At 36.5% G+C, this 24,575-nt stretch overlaps 1 protein-coding gene across 3 annotated transcripts in view; it reads right to left on the reverse strand.

The window, feature by feature from the left end:
- Nucleotides 1-24,575, reverse strand: part of LOC122630271 (lachesin-like) — a 176,986-nt gene that overhangs the window by 65,813 nt on the left and 86,598 nt on the right. For 2 of the 3 annotated variants that reach the window (XM_043814606.1, XM_043814607.1), the window contains one exon: nucleotides 8,212-8,286. The exons of the other annotated variant lie outside the window; for it this stretch is intronic. In XM_043814606.1, coding sequence (XP_043670541.1) covers nucleotides 8,212-8,286 — 75 coding nt within the window. The remainder of the gene's footprint in view (nucleotides 1-8,211; nucleotides 8,287-24,575) is intronic. 3 annotated transcript variants of the gene reach the window in all.

Consider the following 24,575-nt stretch of genomic DNA (forward strand, 5'->3'; position numbering starts at 1 on the left):
CTCTCTCTCTCTCTCTCTCTCTCTCTCTCTCTCTCTCTCGCGCGCGCGCGCGCACACACACATATACACACACTTTTCGTTCGTGATCTCAAATTAAGATTACGTAATGCGTGCCAGTAGAAAAAGAAGAAAAAAAGAAGATAGAAGAGAAATTTCACGAGAAAGGATTCAGATAGAGAAGACGCGCGTTACTCGGTAAAAGAGGACTGCTGCGAAACTTATGTTCGCGAAGTTAATCTTGCTACATTTAATCCCACGTGCATTGCCATCCTTTATTGCTTTTTTGCTCGAGCGTAATGAGAAAGTGATACGGGTATAAAACAGTGTACCGTATTACAAATGTACGAGATATATATATATATATATATATATATATATATATATATATATATAGTTACACTGTATTTATATATTTATAAAATATAAAAGAGAGGAAAGAAAGTAGTAGCGAGAGAATAAAGTTAGAATACGATCGAGATAGAGAAAGTGGTATTTGTACGTTAACGCGTTTTATTACGTTTCCTAAGCGTTAATTCGGAGAAAGACATTAATACGAATTAATCAAAATCAAACGTCCAATGTTTCATTCATTTTTCCACGTCATAATAAAAACGATAAATCACATAGCTTCTATATATTCGACTTATAAGAATTGAGGCTGTAAATCTAAACTTTGGCTATTAATTAATTTTCTTTCTATCATAGAAATTATTCTTTCTCTTTCTCTCTCTCTTTTTCTTTCTCTCTCTGTATCACTATCTATCTATCTTTCTATCCATGTATATATACTCTATCCTATATATATATATATCCTATATATATATCCTTCTCCTCAATTCGATAACGAAAAGTTCGAGGAGAATGCATCTTCTGATAAATTTTCCCCCTAAAAAAAAAGAAGAGAGAGAAAAGAAAAAGTCCAAGAAAAATAAACTTCTCGATGGATAAGATGAACGTGTAGAGAAAAAAAGAGAGGCTTCAATGGCGTTAACGATAATCTCACGTTGGATCCAAGATATCGACGAGAATGTGATTTTCTTCTCGAGGGAAAAGAAAAAAGAAAGAGAAAAAAAGAGAGGGCAAGAGACAGACAGAGAAAGAGAGAGAGAGAGAGAGAGAGAGAGAGAGAGAGAGAGAGGGTGGTAGAGAGACAGAGAAAGGGACAGTGTGACGCGAATCGGATATTCGCACGACACGCAAACGTGCCACCCTTGTGTTTGTCGATGGAAGAGATAAACCATGAGGAGAGAGGAGAAAGGGGTGGAAAGGGTGAAGAGAAAGCAGCAGCTTCACGTTCACAACGTTGACCCTCTAACAACGACAAAGCTGTTCTCCGTTAACTCTCTTCCCTCTCTCTCTCTCTCTCTCTCTATCTTTCTCTGTCTCTGCTCTCGTCAGCCTATTCAGGCTTTTTAGTTCGCCGTTAGAGAAGACAAAATCTGGAGAGCTAGATAGAGCTACCTAACTAGTCATCAAGATAGAAAGAGACATACAATGAATTTATACGACATACACAGAGACAGAGAGAGAGAGAGAGAGAGAGAGAGAGAGAAAGGAAGGGAGATAGGAAGAGAAAGAGAGATAGAAAGATATGGTGAGATCGGCGGAGAACAGGATACGTATAAATTTCTTTTTCAAGCGCGAGTAACCGAGAAAAGAAGGCTTTATCGACCGTCTCCAAAGCACAGTGTTATCTAGATGCCGCTCGCTGATGTTTCAGACTCCTACTAAAAGAGGAAAGGGTGGAACGGACTCTGGCTTAATGCTAAAGTGCGAGAAAGAATAACAGGAAGAGAGATAGAGATAGATAGATAGAGAAAGAGAGAGAGAGAGAAAGAGAGGTGCAGAGAGAGGCATCGTTTATAGCTTACAAACGGAAAGACTTTTCTCTACGATCTGATAGGAATTTTGAATAGACTCGTAGGGCGATATTTTAAACAGGCTCTCTTTGCAACATCCATTTCATTCGTTCCTATGTTCCTTCGCGCGACACTGTTTCGAATTACGAACTCTATGGACCCATTAAGGATCTTATCATGAATTCTCCTTTTCCCTTTTCTTTTAACATTTTCTTTACCGTGTGATTATATTCCATGATAAGCAGTAATATAAAAAAGAAAAAATAAAAGAAGTACAAAAAAAAATAATCTCGAAATTAGTCCTTTGTTCTTCCCATTCTCACGCACATACACATACATGTATTTCTTCTCTTTCTATTTATTGTAATAAAAAATGCAAGGCTTATCGTATTCCTTTTGTTCCTGTATTAATTTTGTAAGCTCATTATCAGTGCACCCGCTTGATTTTATCTTTTCGTAATATTAGTTTGATCGTAATCACGAAACGTTACTCTTTCAAAACAATTATGCACATAAAGACATAACGTTAACGATCGAAATGGTGCCGGAATATCGAAGCTATTCGCTTGCCAATGAAAACGATCGAACCGCTTACGTTTATGAATGTTTAGTCATCGCGAAAGTGTACACCGAAACTGTACTCAAATTTGATATTCCAGGATGTTACTGGTCGGTTGATCGTGCATTATACATATCTATGAACATAATGCATATACATACATATATATCATATATGTACATACGTATCAGCCATACCGAACACTCGAACCAATCGTGACGATATATTAAAAAAGATAACAATGAAAACTATAACGGAATAAAAAAGAATAAATCTTCGTAAGGCTAAAACGAAATGACGATATGATATAGATGTCTATAATCTGTTAGGTCTGAATCGATCAACGTGATTCCACTTCGCACAACGACCATAACGCGTGGCGGTGCTCTTAGCTGAATTGCAAGCGATAACCATCCATTGTTTATTGTTCGATTGTGAACTAGAGACAGACAGACAGAGAGAGAGAGAGAGAGAGAGAGAGAGAGAGAGAGAGAGAGAGAGAGATCTGACAGTGCCTGTATGTCTGACATAAACCGAACGCAGTTAAGCTCTCTCTCGCGTTATGGCATTCACGTCGGCTAATAACTCGACCATTAAACGATTCGTTATTAGTTTCACGAATGTTACTTCTAAAGTTTATAAAGACATAGATTTAATCGATTATTACCCGATTGAAAAAATCATGATATTTGAAAAAATTTTGTTATTCGATTGAACTTATACGGATTGCTTCGATCCCGAGTATGTTTCCTCATCGTTGATTCTGTGTGTGTACGCATGTATGATTAATGCATTTCCTTGTCTTTTTATTCTCTTTGTTAATAAAAAAATTATATAGACTTCGTCTAACGATATTCTTCTCGAAGTAACTGCGACGGAATTGATGCTATTAAATTAACACGGGAAGTTTAATGATAATCTATATCGTTATTGCACATAGCGATCGATTTTGATAATCAAACGTGAAAAGATAACGAGCCGGAAAAAAAACATGTCATGGAAAAGTTTTTCGTTGGTACTAGCATCGTTTTCGCTCGAACGAATTTAGGCGAGAATATAAAATGCGATAATAGAAAGCAATGTCCGAAAAGGTAGTTATCGCGAACGCATTTGTTTCCCGGCAAACGAGCTCACACTCGTCCACTCGTCGTCGCTCGTAAAGTTGTTCCATGACCATTTTCAAGCACATAAATACATACATTTACATATCCACACATATCTGTGTATGCATGTATTTATGTATGTACACGTCTATGTAACTGTAATTTGATTTCGTTCAAATTCATTTTGAGTTAGCAGCATTAACCGCTAATCAAAAGCAATTTGTACATACGATTTAACGTTTGAGTTCATTAAACGATTAAAATTATTTACTTAAAGAACGATCAAACATCATTTTGGACAATTTAGAAAAGGGGAAAAGAAGAAAAAGAAAAAAAAAAGAAAAAAGATTGTTCTTACAATCAACAAAGCTTCAACAATCAAATCCATCTCGAAAATGTTTCATTTCGCGAATAGCATCGAGATATATCATCAAAGCAGTATCGTTCGTTCAAACATGATCGTATATGATACGATTTACATTTCATTCGAGTGGACACAAAATGCAACGAGTTTCATCCTAATTAAACAGAATTTCGATAACCGGTAATGAAATCTTTTTCGGATTATTAACAACGAGATCTCTCGAAACCTGAAATTATTTTAAAAAAAGCGAGTGAGAGAGAGAGAGAGAGAGAGAGAAACAGAGTTTGTGTTGTGTGTGTGTGTGTGTGTGGATGTGAGAGAGAGAAAGTGAGAGAGACGAATTCTCTAGAATAATCCTATTCTTTCAAGGAAGAATCGATTGATCGAGAGGAGCTGAAAGATGTTCAATACTCTTCGTTATTTCTACTACTTCTGAGAAAGTACGAGAAAGAGGGAAAGGGAGAAAGAGAGACAGAGACAGACAGAGAGAAAGAAAGAGAGAGAAATATCTACTCGCTAGTTGAATGATAGGATTAAAGGAGAATGCAATTAGCGCATTAGTTTAATCGCGATCGGACCAACCGACGAACCGATAGCAGACATTTTCTATCTCGCTTCGAGTAATGTTATACTTCAGCTCTTTACGTGCACTCGATTAAAAGTTTAAGTTCATTCGCACATCGATGAAAGTACATTTTCACGTCGAACCGACTCGATTCGAGTCGCGCTCAACGAGATAGGCCATTAGCGTGAGAGTGAGAGAACACGTAAATACGTTCGAACATTATATCCATCCCTATAAAGTACAACGAATTTTATTTCTGATCGTGAAAAATCTCAAAAATAGTAGATACCTACATCTACTCACTTCTCGTATCGGTGATTGAAACCTATTTTATGGAAATATCTTTCCATTTCTATCGTTTTGAGGTATAAAACATAATATTCAACGAGTATAAAACCTGTCTCGTCGTTGAGAATACATTTTTCGAATAGATCTTAAAATAGGAAGTTGAAAACAATAACGTATAAATAAACGAAATGAATTGATGAACGTTTATACTGTAATATACATTTAATAAGTGTGTGTGTGTGTGTGTGTGTGTGTGTATGAATAAGTATATATCGATGATCATCCACTTTCCAAACTAATTCTTTTCCCAAGCGTTCCTCTTATATATCGATTTACATAAATACTTTTATTTTTTCTCGAAGTACTTTGAAAATCTCGTGAAAGAACAGAAATCCAATGCCGATGGACTGGAAGAGAGAGAGAGAGAGAGAGAGAGAGAGAGAGAGAGAGAGAGAGAGAGATACAGCGAGAACAAGAGTAAGAGAGAAAGAGAGTAAAAGAGAGTGAGAGATTCACCATGAAAGATAATGCTGTTTATCGAGAGTTAAGAGGAGTTACAGGAGATCATGTCGCACGAAACGATCTAACCTTACGACGTCGTGAATCGAAATGTACGACAAAATAATCGAGAAGATAAAACCTTCATATTTATATAAATTTAATAGCAAACGAGGGTTATCAAAGGATTCACACGAATAATAGCTAAAGTCATGCTGCTGGACACGACTAAAATAGGGAAGAAATTTTCGAACCAACCCATCCTCCCTCTCGTTCACTGTCTCAATCACCACCAAATTCCACCATCCACCCTATTAATCACTCTCTAACTTTGCACGAGAATTCTTTCACGATAGAATCCTCTTCAACGAATGGATGTACAATTTCACGGAGGTCAGTATGCCAAACTAAATCTTTTCCGAAGTAGCGTCAAGAAAAATTATTGTTTGCTCTCGACCCACTTCCGGTGGACAGAAACTAATATCCACGCTCGCTTCCACCCTGACTTTTACCATCCTATCCAACCGTCCTTGGTCCACCCATATCTCCCTCCCCCTCTTCTAACCCCCAAATCCACCCTCGACTGTCTCTTCTTCGAGAACTTCGAAATATAACACGAGAGACACAGGATACCAGGCTTTCTATTTTCGTTACGTTCCGATCCGACCCGATATCAACTTCTCCGGATATATATAGATTCATATCTATATATATTACATATATATATATGTATATATTTTTTCTATATACATATGCACTCACAGATTTTATAGAGAAATCCAATATCTGCCAGGATAACACGATTACACGAGATATCGACGATATAAAATTCCATCAATCATCGATACCCCGTTTTAAATATTTGTAACGAACCTTCCGTAAACGTACCAGCTCGTAGGGATTTTTTCTTTTTTTTTTCATTTTTCTTTTTTTACAGCTCTTTTTTTCAATGAAAATGATAAGGTTCTACTTCATCTAACAAATTTAATAAGCAGACTTATGCAAAATATTGTATAAAAAGTAAGTAGGGATTAATAAAAGAGGAAAGGGAAAGAAAATTAATATCGACCTAGACGAATTTTAATTATTCTATTTATATATATAAATCAATTAAATTATTTCAATCTGTTCTATCTATCTATATATATATATATATATATATATATATATATATTATTAGTTGATTAACAGATTTAGAAAAAATTACTCATCATCTATAATATTTAAACTCAGCTTGTGCGTTTGCTATGATTAGAAAGGTTTGAACGTTACGTGATATACATATATAATGCACTTGATGATATAAAACGTAGCTTCTTCTCGCGAAAGGTAAGTACGGGAAGCGTAAATTTAAAATTATGCGGATAATGCACACAGTTTCTGCCTCGTATATACCAAGTGCCGTGGAAGAATGGAGCCGCGTAGGAGGATGAACTAAGGGAATGTAGGAGGAAGAAGAAGAAGGAAGAGAAGGAAGAGATGGTGGAGGAGGAGGAAAAGTAGGAAGAGAAGGAAAAGGAAGTGGAGGAGGAGGAGGAGGAGGAAAAGTAGGAAGAGGAAAAGCAGGAAGAAAAGGAGAAGGAAGGTGTACGCTGCTCAGCCGGATAATGGACTTTCAGTGATAAAATGGCTTTATATTGAAACGGCTTACGTCGGCTAGGCTGTGCACGGCCGTGTTGCCGCGAGGAAACTATTACGGACCGGTTGACGAGGCATAGCTTAGGAAAGGTTTTACTTCATCTCCTCCACCACCTCCTCCACCATCTCCTCCACCATCTCCTCCACCATCTCCTCCAACACCACCTTCACCACCTTCTCCAACCCTCACCAACCTCTTCTACCATCTCGTCGACGTAACCGTAATTCTAACTGATACGAACACACGCGACTCAACTCGATAGGTATAATTTATTACTCGTTAGTCTTATATCTTTGAAAAAAAAAAAGAAGAAAAAAGAGTTAAGCCGCTTCGATCGAACGAAATCTCATGAAATTATACCTACGTATATGTATGTATTGTTAGGATCCTGTAATGCGATATGCTTGGACTTCTTTTTTATTTTATTTATTTATTTATTTATTTATTTATTTATTTATTTTCTTTTTCCTTTTATTTTTTGTTGTTTTTTTTTTTTTATTAATAGAACGAAAGCAATAGTTTCATCGTCAAATAAACGTTTTTTACTCGTTGAAGATTTTTATTCGTCGTCTTATTAAATTGTCTTTTACGTCGACATGATTGTATACGCAAATTCCAATAACAATTACAATAACAAAAATTTCTCTCTCGGAAAAGTTCTTCTCTTTAAATGACAAAAAGTTCGTGAAAAGCATTTTTAATTTCATTAACATTGCGAGAAGTTTTTCTCAAGGTTTGTTTGTTAAACTTTCCTCTTCAGAGGGAAATTTTTTCAAACTATCTTGTACAGTTCGTTCATTAACGCATTGTTAATATTGCAAGTGGCATGGACTGCATTATGACCGAGTTTAAATTCGTATAAAGGAATTACCTTTATTTCTTTATTCAACATTATCATAAAAAATTTCTGAAAAAAAATCTGAAGATAAAAATTAACAAAAGAATTGAAAGAGAATTTTTTTTTTCAATTACAGATAAGTAATAACAGTAATTAAGAAATAATTTCTATGAACTTTAAAGCAATGTAAAACTGCATATTCGAAATAAAACTCGCCTGATATTGTCAATTTATCGTTTGCATTTTGAAACGTTCGTGGAAATATATAATCACGTTCAATCTCAAAAAATCATCTCTCTCTTTTCTTCCTTTTTTCCTTTTTACATGCATAAATTAAATATCCTCCCATCTGTTATCTATAAATTATTTATCGTGTACCTCACATAAACGAGATAACGCGAGAAAATTTGCAAATTTTCCCCATGGAAAGTATGACGAAGAATCAGAAGATACTTAAAATGCTACTAGCATACTTAGAATTTCGATAAGAAGAGTTACCGAGTAGAAATGGGCGATCTTCTGCGGATGTTAGTGGTAACGGTGCTATCTTCGTGGCGCGTACCAAAGTTAGATCTGTAGTAAAGAGTAACTGATAAGTAACTTTCGAAGGTATTACTTTCCAGAGGTAGCATTCGATATATGAGTTAAAATAGATATCGATCTTTCTTCTCTCTTTCATGATCTCCTACTAAATCGAAATGTCATTTGTTAAATTTCATCTGATCTTCCTTCGTCGATTAAATCTGAATCAAACTAAGGTAAATGACGAAGGATAACTCAATGAATGGAAAGAAAGAGAGGGAGAGAGAGAGAGAGAGAGAGAGAAAGAAGGTGCTTAAAGATTCGAAAGAAACAGACAATGTCATTCAAGCTTGCCCCTTCTTTGCTTGAACTTTTCCACGTGGGTGTCTCTTTCTTTCTCTCTCTCTTCCTCTTCTTCTCCTTCTTCGTGAAGAAAGAAAAAGAAAACGTAAAAAAAAAAGAAAAAGGAAAAAAAATGAGGGAAAAGAATTTACCTCTCGTTGAAACAAGCCCCCGGAAAACCACCAATTTTCCGGTACCGATCCCTCCGGAGGGTGACACTTAAGTATAACTCGAGGGGTGATCTCTCCGGGACAGTAAGCCCCTTCTTAACTCGAGAACAGTGGGGCCAACGTGAGATCGAGGCAAATATTAGCAAAAGCACAGGGCGAAGGAGAAGGAGATAGCGATTTAAGTCGACCGTCCGACGATTTGACTAACAAATTTGAGGGCGATCGTCGAATCACCTCGAATCTTCGTCTCATCTTTAGCCAACAGCGAAATAATTTCAGATTCAAGGTTTACTTGTTTGTACAATACCTTTTCGATCCTCTAGTTTGCTTGAATATCTCGATTCAAATCCATATTTTTTCTATTTTTTTTTTTTTTTTTTTTTTTTTTTCAATAACGAACCTTACGTATGTATGAATGAATAAAAAGTGAATGTTAAAATGGTTTCGACGTAAAATTATGATTCGTTACTATTTATGACTTAACTATTTAGATTATTAATTTCTTATTTATATGTTAATACCGTACGTATATATTCGATATATCGTCGTTAGTCGATCTAATCCCATATAAAAAGATTCTGCAAGGGAGATCCTCAGGTGTTGCAGTTTATCCGGCTGTATTATCGCCGGCAGCCAAGAAAGTAAGTTTAAATATGTAAAACACATGAACCTCATATTGCAGTCCCTTGTGGTAAACGAGAAACAGAGAAAAAGAGAGACGTGGGATATCTCTCGAAAATGCGTCAGTCAAAGCAAAGTAATCCTATTTGCATTGCCGACGATAAGAAACGAGCGAGCCGCCTTTATTCTTTCTACCCTTCAAACTCAGGAACTTATGCTTCTAAAAAAATTTGCTTTTGGTAAACACCGAGAATATAAGAAATCGCATACTCGGACCCTTCAAATTCTACTCAGACATAGGAATTCACTTATCAAAATCTATTTTTCATAATCCAATAAAAATGAATCGATCATGAACGCAATAACAGAAAATAGTGGACGATATCAACCACAATTGTATATAAATATTACAGCAATTTATATCCTTAATATCACTCGATTGAACCTCAAAAATTGTTCCGATATTTTATAGATATAAAAGCAAAAAAAAAAAAAAAAAGAAAAAAAGAAGAAAGAAAAGAAATTGCCACATCTCCATTTCTCCCGTCGCATAATTTTCTTATTCCAAGCGAATTTATGATTACACCAGGAATATTAACCGATGAAATAAGAACGCAAGAGTACCGACGACGTTTCAGTTTTCAGAAGTCGCGGTCGTGAGGGAAAAATGGAAAAGAAAGGGAGGTAACGGGTACGAAGAAGGGTGATTCTCTGGCAGGGGTAGAAAAATAAATTGGTTTGGCGACGTTGAATAGTGACTCGTCTTACGTCGAGTGTATCGTGGACGATCTGGGCCACGTTCCGTATGAACCAACGGGGCCCTCACAGCTATTTTCCCTCTGCTCTCGTCGCTTCCATTTCTCTTTTTATATATGCCACGGGAGCCATGGAACCTGTGGGAAATGTGGAAGGGGTTGGAAAGCGTTTCAGCAACGAGCTGCCACCTACTACGTGCTCCTCCTCTTATTCTTTCTTTCTCTACGCGTCAACCGATTCACCAACTTTATATATATATATATATATATATATATATATATATATATATATATATATATATGTATGTATGTATGTATGTATGTATGTATGTATATATACACACATGCACACATTTATATACATACATAACCATGTTTGCGTTTCTAACCACAGAGACCAGCCTTATACTCTCTTATTTCTCTCCTCCTTGAGTTCTCTATAAGGTAATAGAAAACACCCTAGGCTCGTGCCCGTCGTCGATACGAACTACACGGAATTGTAAATGAGCGTCACTCTTTCTATTCCTCCTCCTCCTCCTCCTCCGCTTTCTCCTACTTCTTATATATTTCATCTTCGAAACTACCGAGCCGATCTACACGTCCCACGTGAGATAGAGTAGCAAAGGGAAATCACGAAAAAGGAAAGAGAGAAAGGAAGGGTAAAGAAGAAGAAAAAATAAGGAAAGTACAGGAAAAAAGAAAGGAAAGTACTAAAGAAAGAATGGAAAGAAGAACAATGTATTCGGCAGAAAGAATTGCTTTTGGTGAGCGTAGAAAAAAAAAATAAAAAAAAAAGAACGAAAAAGATAGAAAATGAAAAAATAATTGGAACAGAGAGGGGTTCGAAAATGTTGAAAATAAGATGGGACGAACTTGACATCGAAGATTATCGTTTCCGTGTTTCTTCTTCGATTAAAAAGAAAGAAAAAGAAAAAGGAAGAGAGATAGGGAAATGAAAAGAGAGACGTAAGTTTTAAAGATGTAATTTTACGCGTGTCGTAGAAAAATATAGAAGAAGAGTGACATCCCAACGAGAACTAGAACTATTTTCACCCGCTAACCCCCTCATCTTATCCCCAACCCCTTCTTCTCTTCCTCCACTTCCCCTCCGTTCCATCCCTTCTCCGATCTCGTTTGATAAATTCGAAATTACGAAGCTTTTCCCGACCGAGCGTACCGTCACGTTCCAGAAAAAAAGCTAGAAAATGTAAATGCGTCATCGTCCAAGTAAAACACGTCTCGCATGAAATAGGGAAAAATTTTTCCGTACTATGGTAGCTCGAATATAACGCATGTCTCTGCGAAATGTTATTTGAAACTCTTTAACGTATATGATGAAAAAGAAGAAGGAATGAAAAAAAAAAGATAAGTAAAATAATCTTTACTTTCGAAAAATAACATTAGAATAATGGTATTGAGTATCGTGTTAACGCTTTGGCCCGTTCAATGCCTTCTAATGTAATACAAGTATTTCGGACGAAGTTTCAACGAGTATCATCTAACATCATGTTTTGTAAATATATTATTATTATTATTATTATTATTATTATTATTATTATTTCATTATTTCCCTATCGTAAATCTAACGCAATTTCAAATGTAAGAAATTGAACGTCAATTATATTATAAAATCATTTAAACCGTGACGAAATATTTTCCTTAGAAAAGAGAGAGAAAAGAAAAAGGGAGAAAGAAAAGAAGACAATTTGTGCGTGTGTATGTGTATGTGTGTGTGTGTGTGTGTGTGTGAGGGACGAATTATCTGTCTTTTAATATCACCAGATACGTGATATTTTTAACACGCTATACTTCCAATGAAGCCACCACCATACGTGATAAGAATTTCGATATATATTTTTCTTCTGTCGCACGCATAAGCTCTTAAAAACTCAGGAGCAGCGTCGAAACTTAAGTGGAAACTACAGAAATATAAAGTTCGCTCTTACTTTGCCAAGAAAAGTAACGATCCCTTATCTTGCAAGAAAATCGAAGGTCCAACACAGCGTAACTTAACTCTCCTCGAAAGCGAATGCACTTAACTCGTTGGAACATATTTCTCGGCTTAGCACCTTACATACATTCTAGGAAATTTATCTTTTAAAGAACGATATAAAGCTTTATCTTTTTTATCGAGACCATTCATTTTCAGAAAACACGAACCATTCAAAATTCACGGTCAATTCTTGGTTTTGCGATAGCACAAATGTAGTTTACTCGGACCTGTACTCTTTCTCTCTCTCTCTCTCTCTCTCTCTCTCTCTCTCTCTCTCTCTCTCTCTCTCTCTCTCTCTCTCTCTTTCTGCTCTTTCCTGTCAACGATAGATTGCTTTCCTCGAAGATAAGTGAAACTTTACGATTGGATAGATACCGATACAAACTTGAAACGAGTCTTAGAAAAAAGTCTTCCTTCTCTCTCTATCTATCTATCTATCTATCTATCTATTTCTATCTCTCTCTCTTTCTCTCTCCCTCTCTCTCTCTCTCTCTCTCTCTCTCTGTCTCTGTCTTTCTTTCGCCCTCTTTTTTCTCCCTCTTTCTCTTGCTTACTGCTTTCCTAACTCTCTATCTAGCATTATCTATCTTTCAGTCGTTTCGCAGAAGATATAGGTATGGGTAACCTAACGGCTTATTACTGATTCCGACTGTGCTGAGAGGGATCGGTGCAAATATAGATACTTGGCCTCTCTCTACGTGGAATTCCCACGTGATATATCCCAGGAGCAAATAGGATCAGGCGACACGAAAGATAAATAATTTGTCCTGACGTGGATACGAGTACATCATGATACTCTAATTTTAGATAAGAGGAAATCTCTCTCTTTCTCTTTCTTCCTCTCTCTTCTTCACTCACTCTCTCTCTCTCTCTCTCTCTCTCTCTCTCTTTCTTTCTTAAAAGAGGACAAACTCAAAAGAAGAAAAGAGACTTTTGACTTCCTCGCTAACTCCTGGCGAAAGAAACACAGAAAATCGTGATTGAAATTCACGATACGCTATATCGTTAAGAGAAAATCCCATTAAATCCCGTAGGAGAGCTTGATCATTTCAAAGCCTACAATAATGGCCAAAATAAAGATTATCCTTGAAATCGTTGATTAAAAGGGATGCACAAAATTCGAATTCCTAACGATACGAAATTGAAAAGCTCGTAAATTTTATATCGAAGGGAAAAGAATAAAAAACAAAAATGAAAAGAAAAAAAGTTTATGAAAAAATTGTACTTTTTCAATGGACGAATTGAAATTATATTTTGAATTTATATTATTAATTATGTGCGACCATTGTCGAGCTAGTAACAAGAGAAAAAGGAAGGAAAAAAGAAAAAGAGAAGCAGCAACTCGAATGTGCATTGTATCGTGAATAAAGCGTCTTATACTTCTTGCTAAGTGATGCACGATAAATGCGAGTTTTTTTTTCTCCTTTTTCTTTTTCGTTGTAAAAGAAGAGGGAAAAGTGCTCGATAACTTGAAATAACATGGTACACTAAAAGTCTTAACAGGAAATACAGTGCTCAAGATGAAACAAAAATCATAGCTCGTAAGAAAGGAGATAAGAAAAAGATATTGTGTGGGTGTGTGTATATATATGTATATGTACGTATGTGTATATATATAGATAGATAGATAGATAGATAGATAGACAAAAAGGTAGGTATAAAAAAAAGAAAAAAAAAAAATAGAAACGATAGAATTTCTCGAGCTAACGTTAAAACACCCTTCTATCGGGTGTAAAATCCATAACCATAACATTTTCCTTCGCTGATAGTCGCTCATTTTGAAACGCTCGATTTACGTCTAACGAGGAAAGTCCAAGGATAAGAAGTTCGTTTCGCGAAAAAGAAAAGAGAGAATAATTGACGATTATGTATACTTAAATGTAAAACGTCGCTTCTTAAATTAATTCTAAATGATTTTCTTACTATCATCGTTGTCTCTTTAGAAAGCACATAGAAAGTGAATTTGACGAGACAAACGATAATTCTCGATAGAGACGTAAATTTTAAAGGCAATTTCACTCATGCCGTTTATTACGAGTGATACTGCGGCAAACAGCAAGCTCCGTTTACTCGAATACCTAGAGAGAGTAGAAATGTGAGAGATGGAAGAAGGGTAGTAACAGTAGTAGTAGTAGAATAGTAGTAGTAATAATAGTAGAGTAGTGGTAGTGACGATGGTGGTGATGGTGGTTGTAGAGGAAACGAGTATCCGTCGCGAGCGAGCTTTGTACGTGGATGGACAGAATTATCAACCCCCGAAGGCTCATAACTTCTGCGAATGCCATGTACCTCGTATGGTTCTACATACCTCTACTGTAAAATGTTGTTGCCTTGTTATATATCTACCCACCTATAGATAATATATGCGTAAGTTTATCTAGGCACATGTGCCTATAAACTATCGTACTTCTACAACACGTTGAAGAAAATTTACCGATCAGATTTCATTGACGATCCGATTACATTCGATACGATCGATAATGTAAACCCGATTTTGAAGTATCCTTCAAACTAAGATAAAAGAGATCGTTCAAATTTTTATAAATATTTTCTATATCTCGAATCGTTATATTTTCCTCAGATATTTTGTAAAAATATTAAAAACTTCGTAGTTCTTCGTAAACAAATAAATACCATTATTAATATTTACTCCTAAAAAAAAATATATATATATCTTGTAATATTGATAAAGTTACGTGAAAAATATGGACGATTGAAAAAAGAAAAAGTGAACTTGCATGAGAGAGGAAGAAACAAAAAAGAAAAGAGAGGGGAAAAAAAGGAAAAACAAAGTAAAAAAAGAAGGTTTATCATATCCCAGGCACCCGATAACTGTCTACTGTTTTTCGTTCTTTTTCATGAGAGTGCGAGAGAAAAAGAGAGAAAAAGAAATGACGCAGACACGAGAAAACTGCTTCGGGGAAAAATAAAGGTCGTGCGATAGGGAGAAAGGGTGGCCCGACAGCGGCCGCGAGGGATGCTCGATTTAACCTCGGCACGGTAAGGAAGAGGAATCGATGGCTCGCGCACATCCGAGAGATAAATCCTCGATAACCAAGGAGACACCCTCCGTTCGAGCCAATAAGGGCTTGGAAAATACGCTTCCGGCTTTACCGATTTAGCGCTCACCCCTCTCTTGCGTACCTATCCTCTCGCGATCACGAGCTTACTTTAAAGAGGCTTATTTTTTAAAAGCGCTTGTTCCTCCTGAATGCCAGTCTGGCTGAGTACTTATCAAGGTCAATAGAGATTTTTTTCGTTGATATAAATAAAAAAATTTATGGAAGTTAATAAAACAGACGAATTGACGTTCGTGTCCGTTATTATTTAAGGTTTATTACATTTTTCTCGTATCACGTCATATTTTTTCTTCTTTTTTTTTCTTTTATTATAAGCTTAAAATGAAATATTTAATATATATATATATATGTATATATATATATGCTAGTCCATTTATTAATACCTATTATTAATATCCATTAATCGATATTAGAAATTTTTCTCGAATTACACGAACTCACGAGTGGTATGGTCTGAAGAGTTTAATTTTTTTAAATTGCCTTTTTCCTTTTTTTTGTTTTCAATAAACTCTTACAAAATATCCAATTTTTTATAAATATTGAGTCTTGAATTGCAAGGTTTCAAATAGTACGAAACATAATTCCCGACATTGTAAATACATATAAATTCTAAATCTCGAATGACAACGTTTTAAATAACATAGAACAAATCGACTTGTGTTACCGACGAGTCTCAATTATGTAATAACGTATAGATACTACAAAAATAACAAAAAGAAAAAAAAAAGAAATAAGAAAAATGTTTCCGATATAGAAAGAACGAGAGCATAATATCGAATCGATAAGGGATAATAATATCGATCTCGATATTAATTATTAGAATTAATCCCTTTACTCGAATCTTATATTCTCGTGACTTTAAAAAACATTTCCTTTCGTTCGATAAATCATAGTAAGATGGATCACACAAAAATACAGAAAAATAATACAACGAATTGTTGGATTCATATTCGACCAGAGACGTTCGATCCTATGCGAATGAATAAAAGCAGAAAGTCAAATCTCTCTCTTTCTCTCTCTTTCTCTCTTTCTCTCTCTTTCGAATTGGCCATGCATCACCGACATGTTCCAACGAGCTGTCAGCACGATCGGAGAGTCGTTGGAAATTTTTGAAAGGGAGAAAGAGAACGAAGGGTTGCGAAGCTGAACCTCGGTATAGCTCATAGTACGTACGGCTAGAGTAGAGGATAGAAGCCGTAGGTGTACGTGTCAGCCTGGTAGACGGACAGCGAGCAAATACCTCGCGGATGTACGTGCTCTACCGTCGGAGGAAGATCTTGATCCAGCTGCTCGTTCCAGTAACGGAGGGTAAGCGTGGATACCGTTGCACGTATTCCTCGTATGCATATGCATAGGTTCACCTATGCACGTTGCAAGAGACGATAGAGAATCTCTCTCTCTCTCTCTCTCTCTCTCTCTCTCTCTCTCTCTGTCTCTGTCTCTCTCTCTAGCTTTCTATCTATACATATATGTACATATACGTATCTCCTTTCTCTCGACAGCCAAGACGATAAGTCATTGTCGTTTCTATCACACCCATCCCTTTTTCACGCTATACCATAGTTGGAATCCAGTCTTCGAATGTCTCTCTCTCTCTCTCTCTCTCTCTCTCTCTCTCTCTATCTATCTATCTATCTATCTCTCTTTCTCTTTCTCTCTTTCTCTATCTATGTCTACAGACTTAAAGCTAAAAGTCTTTCTTTGACAAGAGTATTCAACGATTCATTTTCAAAGGAAAATCCTACGTTTGTTTGTTAGAATATTCTCATTGATCCACATAATCCAATTTAATCGTGAATTATTCTCGTTAAACCGAATAATACGTTATTCCGCTTGTTAATTTTCTATCAATGGGATTTCAACTTTAATGGAATAAAAATAATTTCTCTCTCTCTCTCTCTCTCTCTCTCTTTCTCGTTTCTAAAGTAGACGACACCTCGTAGAAATTCGTCGAGTTGAAACGCGTCGTTGCTTCTAAATAATCCAATCCATTTGGCACGTAAGCTCGGTGGTAATAGTCGCTCGACTGAGGATGATAAAGCAAGCGAGAGTAGGAAGAAACGAAGAAGAGAAATAGAAGGAGGAGGAAGAGGAGGAGAAGTAGAAGAAGAAGAAGAAGAAGAAGAAGAAGAACAGGGATGGGTTGAAAGAACGTCGAGACGCAGATGCGACGAGCGTCGCCGAAGGAAGTACGGCGACGTTTCGAAGCGAGCGAGTGGAAATGGAGCTTGGAATGGTGGCGTTCCATCTTACGTCGCTGGAGACAATATTGCTCGAAGACACTTTAAAAGTTCGATAATAGGAGCTACACCGGCCTCTTACGAAATCCCAAACCAGACTGTCTTTCTCTTTCTCTTTCTCTCTCTTTCTCTTTCTGAATTCCTTCATCCATCTTTCTCTTTCTCAGCTTTGAGACAAGTAAAGAAATAAAGAAATAAATAAAGAAAGAAAGTAACAGCCAGTTTAAGTCCACATTTTTCTTATATCTTTAGTCACTAAAGCTGCCAAATCGTCGGTTTAACCGTATTACTTGCGTGTTTCTTAAAAATGACTATCACAACCTAAATCCCAAAAAATTCCCTCGATTCAACTCGATTCCGTTGAAATTACCTGCACCACGTGAATTTATTGATTCTTAAGGGATGTCTTTATCGAGGACGATCAAATTTGAACCAGGTGTCTGTGCACGCAAGAAAGCGACAGCAAGAGAGAGAGTATTATAGATAGAAGAGACTAGAGATAGAAAGAGAAGAAAGTAACTCTTTACGATATCACTTTGATTCCTCCGTAAAATTCGATTCTTTCGTCCTATCCACTTTCTCTCTCTCTCTCTCTCTCTCTCTCTCTCTCTCTCTCTCTCTCTCTTTCTCTCTCACTCTTTCTCTTTTTCCCTATTTCTCTCTCACTTTTCCATCCCTTTGGGAATCAGAGACCGAGGCACGTTTTAACGAGAGCAAGTGAGAAAGATAGAGGACTGAAATTTATGACCCAAAGCTTAACGAATCTATCGTTCCTCTCAGCGAAAAATCTCAACGATGAGAAGGATAGGAGGATGAGAAGGAGAAGGACGAAGAGATGAGTATATATAACGCGTGAAGAGCGTTAAGGAGATCGGTCGATGACCTGCAGAGAAAAAGAGAGAGAAAGAGAGATACATATATATATATATATATATATATATATATATATATATATATATACATATAGAAGGAGAGATGCTGGCAACATCCCATCGTTTCGAAAAGCCCTCTCAACGTCGGAAGCGTTACGTTGTGCCACTCTCGCCATCGATCAACTAGCAGGCAGAAGACCCTTAACCGTCGATTACTAATCGCTTTCTTGCAAAGCGAGCCGAGCATTTTTCAACATAATTCCAATTTCACTGGCTAGCGAGCGCAACGATGATGACGAAGAAGAATCGTTGTGCCGAACGGATAAAGCTCTTATAAAGACGAGAAGAGAAAAGAAATCCTGGTGCTGGTTCGAGTCGAAATATAATTCGACTCAGTCAGCTTAAAACGAATGAACATAAAAGAGAAAAAAAATGAGAGAGATAGAGAGAGAGAGAGAGAGAGAGACAGAGACAGAGAGAAAGAAAGAGAAAGAGAGAGTAAGATCCACGGTAGACTCCATGAAGCCAAAACCGATTTGAATATCCAACTGAATTAAGACCGACTCACGGGCCATTAAGTCAAACGAAAGGAGGTGGAAACTTTTCTGCTTTTCTCGCTCGAGTTAAAAAAAAAAGGATGAAAAAGAAAAAAAAAAAAGAAAAGTACGTGCGAGAATTTACGGGCTTGCAAACCTACCTCCCTTCCTCCCCCCTTCTCTCTACCACAATCCAGCTCCTTCGTGAGAGCTTGACCTCACCTGAAAAAAAAAAAGAAAAAAAAAGAGGAAGAAGAAAGAAAGAAAAAGAGAAAAGAGAGAAGAAGAAAGAAGAACAAAAATAAACGAAAAAAAAAGGTACGATCTACCACGAAGCTCGAATATATCTACACTTTTCTCCCTTTCTTCTACTTTTTCTCTTTTGTTTTCTTTTGTATTTTTTTTTCTCTCCTTTTTTCTAATTTGCCATTTTCCCCTTTCCTCCTTGCCACTCTCTCCCCCGCGCCCATATCTTCTTCCATTCACAAAGAATTTCCATTCCATTCTTTCTCCACTTAAAGAAGAATCCGAAAATCAATAAATCTAATCGCATATAGCTGAGTCCTATTCGGGATTTTTATCCAAAGAAAATATCCCATAAGAATTTCTCTCTCTCTCTCTCTCTCTCTCTCTCTCTCTCTCTCTCTCTCTCTCTCTCTCTCTCTCTTTCTTTCGTTTTCTATTATATATCACACAAGAAATATTCCATCGATACGAAAAGAATTTCTTCACAAAAGGATGAAGACGAGTGAATCAAGAAGGGAGAAAAAAAGAATAATAAAAGAAAATAAAATATAAAGAAAAGGAAAGAAAAGAAAAGAAAAGAAAAGAAAGGAAAAAGATGAAAAAGAAAACCATTTGACATTTCTAAAAATAGGACGAAAAACGAGTTGCGTATAAAAGGACCCGTCGAAAATGTAAAACCAGTACGACAAATCATTCTACCGGCGCGAAATGACGCGAAACCGAGAGCCAATCGACAAGCTCGTAGCATCGAGCTCGTAGCGAGTTTTCGGTGATCTCGCGACTGCCAGCTGTATTTTTAATCGGTCCAGGCCGCTGGCCGAACGAGCAAATAGGTAATTTATCACGCCATCCAATCGGCCCTTTTCTCGCGTTCACGCGTTTGGTTACGGAGTTCGAGGATCGTCGTCAACAATGCCGGATTAACGGGCATCAATTTTACACGCGAAACGACGAACGTTTTCAGCCGTTCGACCTGTTCGACCTTTTAAAGCTCTTCTCCGAGACGATCCCTTGGTACGATTTTTCTTTCGAACGAGTACGATCGTACGATCGACCGATCGTTCGATCGATCTATCCATCCGACAAACATGCTCGTTTCGTCGAGCATGTTTTCTCTTAATACGAAAGAAAAAAAGAAAAAGAGAAAAAAGATAAGTACACAAGTAAAACGACGATAATTAACCTTTCATATTTGTACTCGGAATTCGAGTAAGCTGCAACAAAATCAGGACGTTTACACGCGGGAAATTCTGTATATGTTAATCACGAGTGACAATTATCCAGACTGATCAAATAATTATCCAGGTAAGTATAATTTAATGCGCTGCAAACTATGGAACAAAATTTACAAATGTCGTGCGTTTAAGTTAGTATGTATACCATGGTCAACGTGATAATACTAGGATCGTGAAATGTAGAAGATGCGATAACAAGTGAGAAAAAATATTTATTTTCGTGATCCATCTCGGGAATATTCACGCATCGATAATTTCAAGTGGAACGTGCACTGATGATGTACGACCGTATAACGACAGAAATGATCGCGGGGAATCGGGAGAAAAAGAAAACGACTGGACTCGTTCGTTCGATTCGTCAAAGATAAACGCGGCCGAGATACGCGCTGGAACGTATACGTCGTTGATTTTACGTGTCTCGCTAGCCGAGCATGACCGAATCGAGAGAAAAAGAGAGAGGGTGAGAGAGAGACAGAGAGAGAGAGAAAGAGAGAGAGAGAGAGAGAAAGATATTCTTCCATAAAAAGTCGCTCGTCGATCCCCACATATGTGTATATGCACATATATATATATGTACAATATATATATACAATATATATATATATATATACACACACACATGTACATTCGACTGAAATGGGAAAAAAATGGCCGTCGACGAGCTAGCTTTCTACCGATCGTGAGAAAAACGTGGAAAAGGCTGATGGAAGGATTGAAGGAAAAAGAGAAAGGGAGAGATACGAGTCTAGCCATTTCGTAGATCAGTCTGGAAAAGCTAAAAAGTTGGACTCGCGAAGCGTGAAAAGCTTCCTTCCGTTAAGATGACACACGTATGTATGTATTTACAAAACGTATATACAACGTATCACCGAGCTCGATTCGAGTAAACAACCATTACGCAAGAAAAAATTCCCTTTTTTTCTGTCATTGACATTTCTTTGTTTGTATTCTTTTTCTAAACTAGCTATTGCGACGGGTTATATTAATAATGAATATGCTACTCGCATATACAGCAACATCGGTAGCATGACTTATTACCATTCTGTCGATGGTCATGTATCTGTCTCTGTCATTCTTTCTCACTGTTCTGTTACGCTACGTACGGTAGCTGGTAGGTACTTTCTATGTATCTATGTATATATATGTATATATGTATGTATGTACGTGCTCGCGTTTACAAAAATATCCTATGCTTCTCCACGTGCTCGTTGCACTTATCGAAACAAAGCCTCCGAACGAAACGTGTTCGACAGTTTCGAGAAATATCGCGAGTCTGCCTCTGTACGTTTATGTGCTTGCATGTGTTCAAGTAAATATACATATATATACGATCCCGAACGAATGACGAATGGCCCCGAAACGGAAATGGCTGACCGTCCATGTATCTCTCTACTGATAAATAAGTAAATAAATTTCCGACCAGACAAGTTCGCTCTTTGCCGACGCTGATCGTGTCTTCGACTTCCTCATTGCGTTTCTTTCAACGATAAATTTATACCCTCATTCTCTTTCCCTCTCTCTCTCTCTCTCTCTCTTTCTCTCTCTCTCTCTTTTTCTCTTACACGTCGTTTGCTATCTTATCCGAAAAAAAATAAAAACAAACAATTTTCCCTTACGCTTTTCCAGTCATGTCCAATCTAACTTGTCGCGATCCTAAATATTTTAATGTTTCTTTTCATCGTTGAAAAATATCTAGAATTCCAAAAAAGGAAGTATACCTATGTCGTTTAGTAAATCGTGCTCTCATCGATCATTGGACTTACTACATTAATAAACCTTGCTTACCTATACACACATGTGTACATATAAGAATACATATACATATATATATATATATATATATATATATATATATATGTATAATAGTTGTTAGATTAAGAAAATTTATAATCTAATATCATTCGTATTAAACACATAAACACACATGATTCTTATAACAAAATGATTAAAATGAAATGAAGTTTCTTCTTTTTCAAAAAAAAAAAAAAGGAAAATAAAAATACGACAGGGTTCAATATGCTCTGATATAATTTGCATCGAATCCTTGTATTATTTGGTGATCCAACAGATTCTCATGCATTTATTTATGGAAAATTTCGTAGAGTTAGAGAACTATATATAATTCAGCTAGTAGAGAATCGTTCCAGTTAGCAAAGAGACATCGTGTATCCGTGACGAGAGCCGTTGCGGATTTACATTCGCAACTTTTGCAGTTTAAAGCTAGATATCTGTACATTTCCTATCCCATATCTACATTTACATTTACGTGTGCATATATAGATATATACACACATACATATATATTTATACATAGGTAGATAAATCGTACACGAAGAAACTCTCGACGCGCGAGAATTCTCTCTACATACTAGATGGTACACCACGACGTTGTTTAGATCTCACCCAGTACTTCCCACAGTTTCCTGCAATTCGATCATCCTCTCTCGCAAAATTTTCCACCATCTAAATATTTCATTAACACGTTCCCTAACAGCTGCTTCTCCCGACCAAACGTATCTTATGTTTCAATCGTTGAGACTTGTTTTTGAACTAACGACATTACAAATAAATTATATAGAATTAAACGAATTATCGATGAGAGATTCTATATTCGAAAAATTAAAATATAAATATTGGAATAATATAGAAACTTTATGAATTTGTCTCTCTGTATTAATCATACAATATTCCTTCAATTGTATTTATTTCCTTTTTACATTTATTTTTTTCCCATTTCCTCAAAATCTTGAAAAAATATCATGAAAGATATTTTTCAGAAAGATGGATGAATATTTAAAAAGAAAGAAAATAATTGAGAATGAATAGAAAATAAAATGAAAATATGTCGTCGTTTCAACGTATCCATTTACGTGTGGCATACATTCCAAGAATTATTTTTGACAAGTAATTTTTCGTTTTTATGTTTTTTTTTTTTATGTACGACGAATATTTTCGTCTTTCGAGTTTGAACAATCAGCTACTATTCAGAGTAGGAAGTGGGAGACACGTTCGAAGGACGACGATGGTGTCGTCCCGAATACAAGCGGATAGTTCTGTAATTGTGTAATCCGGATGATAACGCAGATTAAGTTCGTCGTCGAAATACCAGGAGTTAATCGTATTCACGGGATACACGCTACTTCCCCCGAAGCGTATAATTATCGCAGCCACGCGTTTACCATCTAGCTCAGGACAGGCTCGCTACCTCCAAGGCACAACTAACGATATCGAATTTCCTCCTTTCTCAGAGACTATTATGAAAATAACTTTTGTCTCTTTCTCGATCAACTATTCAATGTTACCTTGTCTCGTCAATTTATAAATTTATGTTACATAATAGGATCGTTATCGTATATTCGACTTGGTATATAAAAAATCATGCGTTTATAACCAGATCGTGATTATAAAAATAACGTGATTTAATAATCACGAAAATAGCATAATTAAATAAAAAATAATGCACGCTAACGAATTAATCAATTTTCATCAATTTTCTTCTCCATTATAAAATACAAAAGACAATATTTTTTTTACATCGGATTTTACTCTTACCGTGAAGTATACTTCTAGTATACGAAATATCACAAGAAAAAACAAAAACAAAAAAGAAATCTTGAAAAGGTTTCAACTAAAATCAACAAAAGTGAGTGCTAAAATTATCGATGACTCCCGACATTCGATATTGTTAACCGGACTATCATGCTTATTTCCTCTTTACCTCTCTCTAACATTCACCACTATCCGTAACTTAATTCACAATATTAGGATATCACTTATTAATAATCTCATTAACATCGTTAGAAGACTCTTTGACTAAACTTGTGAATAACAACGGACCATTAGCGCCACATCGATTATAACAAGAGAGGATGCTATTTTACACTGTTACGCGAGCCTACTAACGGCGCGTTCCCAACAATTTGAAAACACGAGAAAGGCCTCCGGCATCGAAGCGACGCATTGCCCTGAAAGCTCACTAGCCATCAATCGAATTATCAATCAGCCGCCTCTGCCGGCGATTGTTAATTAACAATAACAAGGCAAGCCAATTAGAGTTTGCATCGGAGAGTAGCAGGCTGACTGACTCACTCTCTCACTCTCTCACTCTCTCTCTCTCTCTTTCTCATACACTCACTCATTCACTCGCTCTCTCTATCTATCTACGCATCTACCTCTCAATCTATCTGTGTCTATCCATTTCTATCTATCTCTCTCTCTCTCTCTCTCTCTCTCTCTCTCTCTCTCTCTCT

This window comes from Vespula pensylvanica, chromosome 6, assembly GCF_014466175.1.
Source record: "Vespula pensylvanica isolate Volc-1 chromosome 6, ASM1446617v1, whole genome shotgun sequence".
Lineage (NCBI taxonomy): Eukaryota > Metazoa > Arthropoda > Insecta > Hymenoptera > Vespidae > Vespula > Vespula pensylvanica.